At 46.2% G+C, this 5,171-nt stretch overlaps 1 protein-coding gene across 1 annotated transcript; it reads left to right on the top strand.

Annotated features, from left to right (window-relative positions):
* Nucleotides 1-3,356: 3,356 nt before the first annotated feature.
* LOC136540499 (arabinogalactan protein 1-like) lies at nucleotides 3,357-4,112 on the top strand. Its single transcript, XM_066532507.1, has one exon. It carries the CDS (start codon nucleotides 3,503-3,505, stop codon nucleotides 3,893-3,895), a length of 393 nt encoding a protein of 130 aa, XP_066388604.1. The 5' UTR covers nucleotides 3,357-3,502; the 3' UTR covers nucleotides 3,896-4,112.
* The last annotated feature ends 1,059 nt before the right edge of the window (nucleotides 4,113-5,171 follow it).

Genomic DNA, 5,171 nt, shown 5'->3' on the forward strand with positions numbered 1-5,171 from the left:
TGTTGGGGGAATAGAGATGTGCATAAAACCCGATACCACAATTATCTAGACACGACTCCAAAATATCTGAATCTGACTTACTCGGTCTCTATTTCAAATAGTAACTTTAGAAACCGAATTTTAATGAGTAACTTGAGTATTAGGTCCCAATACCGATTTATCCATTTTACACAGAATAGTGGAACTTTGTATGGTAAATATTTGTGATTATATTGATTGAATTTTGCTATTTCAAAATGTTAATTGCGATGTTATTGGGACCTAATGATCTATGATGTAGGGCACATTTAATTTGGTTGAGAGCCGAGCAAGGCTACCTGGCACATGCAACACTCCTATGTGTTGGATCTTGGACGCCTAGCATAGATGTGCTGCCTGGCATGAGCTGTTTGGCCCAGGGTCTCATCCAAACAGCCCGACAGTGCTTGCGTTTTTGTTCTAAAATGCTACTAAGAGCTATTGTTTATATTGCTTAAAATGGCCACTATAGTTCTTTTTATTTTGAATATATTTATGATTTTGTTGATTTCGAGTAGTTTGGGAACACTCGAGCCCGAACATGAAGTTTTGGGTAGCTGAAATATCAGATACTATCTTCTCAAAATAGATTTCAGGTATCAAATTTGGTCGCCCAGAGTTTTTAAAACCCAAATTAACCGCCATGAGTTTTTCGGTAACCGAGTGCCCACCCCTATTTGGGAGGCCAACAAACCGGTGAGCACGGTTGCGAGCAATGGAAATCGGTGAAATTTTAGTATGCAAATTAACACCTAAGATAGTAAGTAGATTATCTTATTCTCGAAAGTTGGATTATCACTGTTTATTTTGGTCTTAAGGAATCCATTTCAAAAGAAACTTCTCTTGAACTATCTATAGCTAGAAGAGTGTGTCAAAGGGATGTCGACGCGAAACATGGCAATGCTCCATTTTTTTAATAATCCATGTATTTTTTCCCCTTGCTACATGACTCGAAATAACAGTTCAAAGTTCGCTGGTGGAGGACACAACTGGTGGTAGCATTTGCTACTTGACTCAAAACAATGAAAACCTTCTCTAGACAATAATAATATTGCCATAGCTCGCTATTTCCTTTGCGACAATCATAGTGGCAGCATTTGAAATGATGTGGCCCATGATTTAAAATGTCTATTAAAATTATACGTGTATATTATTAATAAATAAAACCATTGATAGAACTCTCACATGGATGATGGATCTATGGATCCTACACATCCTGAGGCACGAGCAAATAGTATATCCCGAGTAGACTTGATCATGGACTATTGGGCCACTTAGCTTAAAAAATTGGTTGCGCATGGGCTCTATCCCGCTAGAATCGACGGGCCGCGTATAAACTCTAATATTTGACCGAAACCCCCACATAACCTGAAAAAGGCCCAACTCGAAACACTGATCTAACCTAATGGAATGATCCGACAGACCGACACTTTCATTGGACGGGAGATGGGCCAGACATTTGTTTTCTCGAACGTAGATGGGCCAGATATTATAGATTGGGCTTAGAAGATTTAAACCGTTTCCTCAAAAAGCCTATTTGACCTTCTTGTCTATCAACGCCGTGTCATTTTCCTCCTTGTGTACAATAAAAAGCTAGATATATCCTACTCCTACAGCCTACATGATGCCACAAAGCCGTCCAATGTTTTTATTTTTGCAAAGGAAAGGAAAAATTATGTTAAAACTTAGCATACTACGTCCCTATACTTACACATGAAAAAATCTAAAATAAAAAAGATACGATATTTTACTTAGATTTTTTCACAACCATTTTCCCTAGTGACTTTACTTGAGCAAAACATAACTTTATTGAACACTGAAGCCAAAGTATAGTTCATATACTAAACCAACCATCACCCCTAAACATTGGACATACTAATAGATCCGACATCCCGGAATCAGTCCAAAAGAAAACACACATGAAACGACGAAAGAACATCGACAGTTGCATCGTCGGGTACATCATAGGTTGCAAATTCGTCAACTCCGACCCTTGATTCCCTACGTATGTCATATTTCCTCTATGCGACCATCAACAATGAGATCGATAACCCGTAGTTACTGCCTCATGGGGAGAGTATCTAGGAGCACCCTTCCCCCTTACAGATAAGAGCCACAAATTGCTGATGAAATCGATGCCTACGACGGTGATGTCGTCGTGGCAATCACTGAAGTCATACCGGGCAACGAGATATCAAGAAAATAAAACATTTGATTTCGTCGATACATTGATTTGAGCTGAACCCCGAGCAAACTAGATCTAAAAACTGATGTAAAAGAGCGAGATAGCGGCGTGGTGACTGTAGTGTCTCCCAGCGACGGTGGCTTGGAGGAAGTTGCCTCTAATAATTGTTACCGCTTCATCAGTGCAAGTTCACACTAAATATGGCAACGGGTAAAAATACTCGTGCCCGCGCCTGGCACCCGCAGCATTATGTGCCCGCGGTCGAACCAAATTTTACCTTGACAAAGTTTGGGAAACAGATGATAATAAAGATTTAGGCAAAAATATTCATCATATATTTGACAAACGAAAAATAATACATTGACAAGTTTTAATAGCAAATCGAATTGAATACGGAGTATTGTACCGTATGGTACTGCACGTCTGTCAGGACCTACTACTCGTAATTTCGTGAATAAACAATTCAAACCGACCACAACGGCTAGCTGTCGTCCGGCTGTGGAACGGGGCCACGTTTAGTTCACCACCGAATTGGCGCCGGCTGATTCGGTGCGGTTACTGTAGCTACTGTAGCATTTTGTTTTTATTTGGTAATAATTGTCCAATTGTTGACTAATTAGGCTAAAAACGTTCGTCTCGCAAAGTACAACCAAACTGTGCAATTAGTTTTTGATTTCATCAATATTTAGTACTCCATGCATGTACCACAAGTTTGATATGACGGGGAATCTTCTTTTTGCATAGTACCAAATTCTGGAATTTGGAGGAACTAAACACCCCCGTGGCCCTTCCAGGAAAGGCAGCCACCCCGGTAATCTAGCCGCGAAAGACGCCGACACCCGGATTCCCCGCGTCCGTCCCCCATCCAACGGCACAGGTGGCACCACCTGCACGCGGAAACTACTCCGTAGTCGTTAGGATGCTGGCACCGTCCTCCCCACCCGCGACGCGGTGCCGTTGCACCAAGCGTCAAACCGGACGGCGCCGCTCCGCGACTCGTTCGCCTCGCTCCGGACCATGACAGCCCGGTCCAACGGTACGTGACCCCCACGCGTCCGAGTGACACACTCCCAACGTCACAGCTGCTCGTGAACCGACCTGAGGAAGGGTCGCCCGGAGAGCCCGTTGCCCGCTATAAATATCTGCCCGGCCCCTCGGTTCCAATTCACAGCTCGCAGATCGAGTCCACAGCATTCACCGGAGAATCACAAGCACACTCTCCAGTCATCGACTCACCGTCCGCGCTTCCCCAGCCAGATCTTTAGCGGAGCTCCCTCCTCCACCGCCGCCACGTTCCCAATGGCTCGCTTAGCCGTGGTCGCCGCCATCGCCGCCCTCCTCGCCATGACCGCGGCGGCGCAGGCGCCGGCCGCCACCCCGACGCCGGCGCCCAAGGCGGCGCCCAGGATGGCCCCGCTGCCGCCTCCCCCGGCGCGGTCCCCGGCCACCGCTCCGGCGCCGGCCGCCAAGCCGCCCACCCCCGCCGCGGCGCCGTCCCCTCTGGCGTCTCCCCCGGCCCCGCCCACCGCCGAGGGCCCCGCGCCGTCCGCCGCGACGACCCCGACCTCCTCCGCCCCGACCGGCGCCCCCACCGTCGCGCCCGCCGGCAGCGGCGCCGCAGCCTCGTCTCACGCCTCCGCCCTCGGCTTCGTCGCCGTCGCCGGCGCGGTCGCAGCCGCCGTCATGTTCTAGACGCGGGGCGTCGTGATGGGCGGAGCTGTTTATACTACAGTATCAAATTATCTTTTTTGCGCGTGTGTGGGTGATTCTTTCTTAGATACTGAGAGCAGAGGTCATGTGACAGAGTGAGAGGTTCTAGTGGGTGTAGCGACGAGCTGTTACATGTAAAAAATATCATGATTCATGATCGAGATGATTATTAATGGAATTCTTTCATTTGTTACTACTACGTCGCGTTGTCTCTTGTGATTCACGATCGAGATGATTATTGATGCACGAATTAGATGTTTAGTTTGGCGCTCCTAAATTCTCCTCCATAGTAGTACGTATTTTCGTGTGCTCTGCAACTGTTCTACGGCATCTTCCATTTTTACAATGGAAATTTGGAATTTTACGCCAGTAAAAAAGCCATTTTAGATCGAACGCATTGGAAATTTGGAATTTTACTGCACAGCATTAAAACAGCATCTGGAATGGTTCGACAGTGAATGTGATCCTTGGACAGCTGTGTTCATGCTGGAGACGACAGCCGCGGTGAGGACTGAGGAGTCATGTGGGCTTCTCCTGCTCTGTTTATTTTGCGGTGCCTCGACAGTGCAGCAGGCGGCTCACATGGTCGCACGAGATGCTTCTGCGTGTGCTGGCGGGTTTGTGGGTGCTTTGGCCGATTGGTGCTGATTTACTGTGTGAGGAAAGCGCCGTTGGGAATCAGTCTTGCTGAAACAAACAAGCGTGGCTGCTGGGTGCGTCTTTGCCTCTTTGGCATCTTGTCTTCTACGTACTCCGTACACACGGTACTCGCTCTCTTTTGCTTTTACCGTTGCTCTCCGGGATCCGGCTGGCAGCCGCCATGTGAGTAGTATGTGACGCGTTTTCTTTTGCATGTACTCCGTACTCCATCCTCCATGATCTGTAAAAATAGCAGCTGTAGCGAGTTCTTCAGAGAAACCGTGTCAATAGAGTCCAGATACACTGACCTGTGGGCTGTGGCTAACAGGAAATCTGGCATATCTGGAGATGTGAACGCTTCATGCTTTGCAGTCTTGGATCTATAGTTTCTCTCTCGCTCTTGAGTGGTACTTCCAAAAGAATGTAATTATGAGATTCATACCGATCAAATTTACTCAAGTTTGATCAAGTTTATAGTAAGTATTATTAGCATTTGTGTCACTAAGTAAATTTGTTAAGAAAATATATTCTATAACTAATCAAATTGTACTTATTTTGTATAAAAAATGTTAGTATTTTTTTTGTAAAAAGCGAGAATTGCATTCTTTTGTGGACAGAT

This window comes from Miscanthus floridulus, chromosome 2 (assembly GCF_019320115.1).
Source record: "Miscanthus floridulus cultivar M001 chromosome 2, ASM1932011v1, whole genome shotgun sequence".
NCBI classification, from domain to species: Eukaryota; Viridiplantae; Streptophyta; class Magnoliopsida; order Poales; family Poaceae; genus Miscanthus; species Miscanthus floridulus.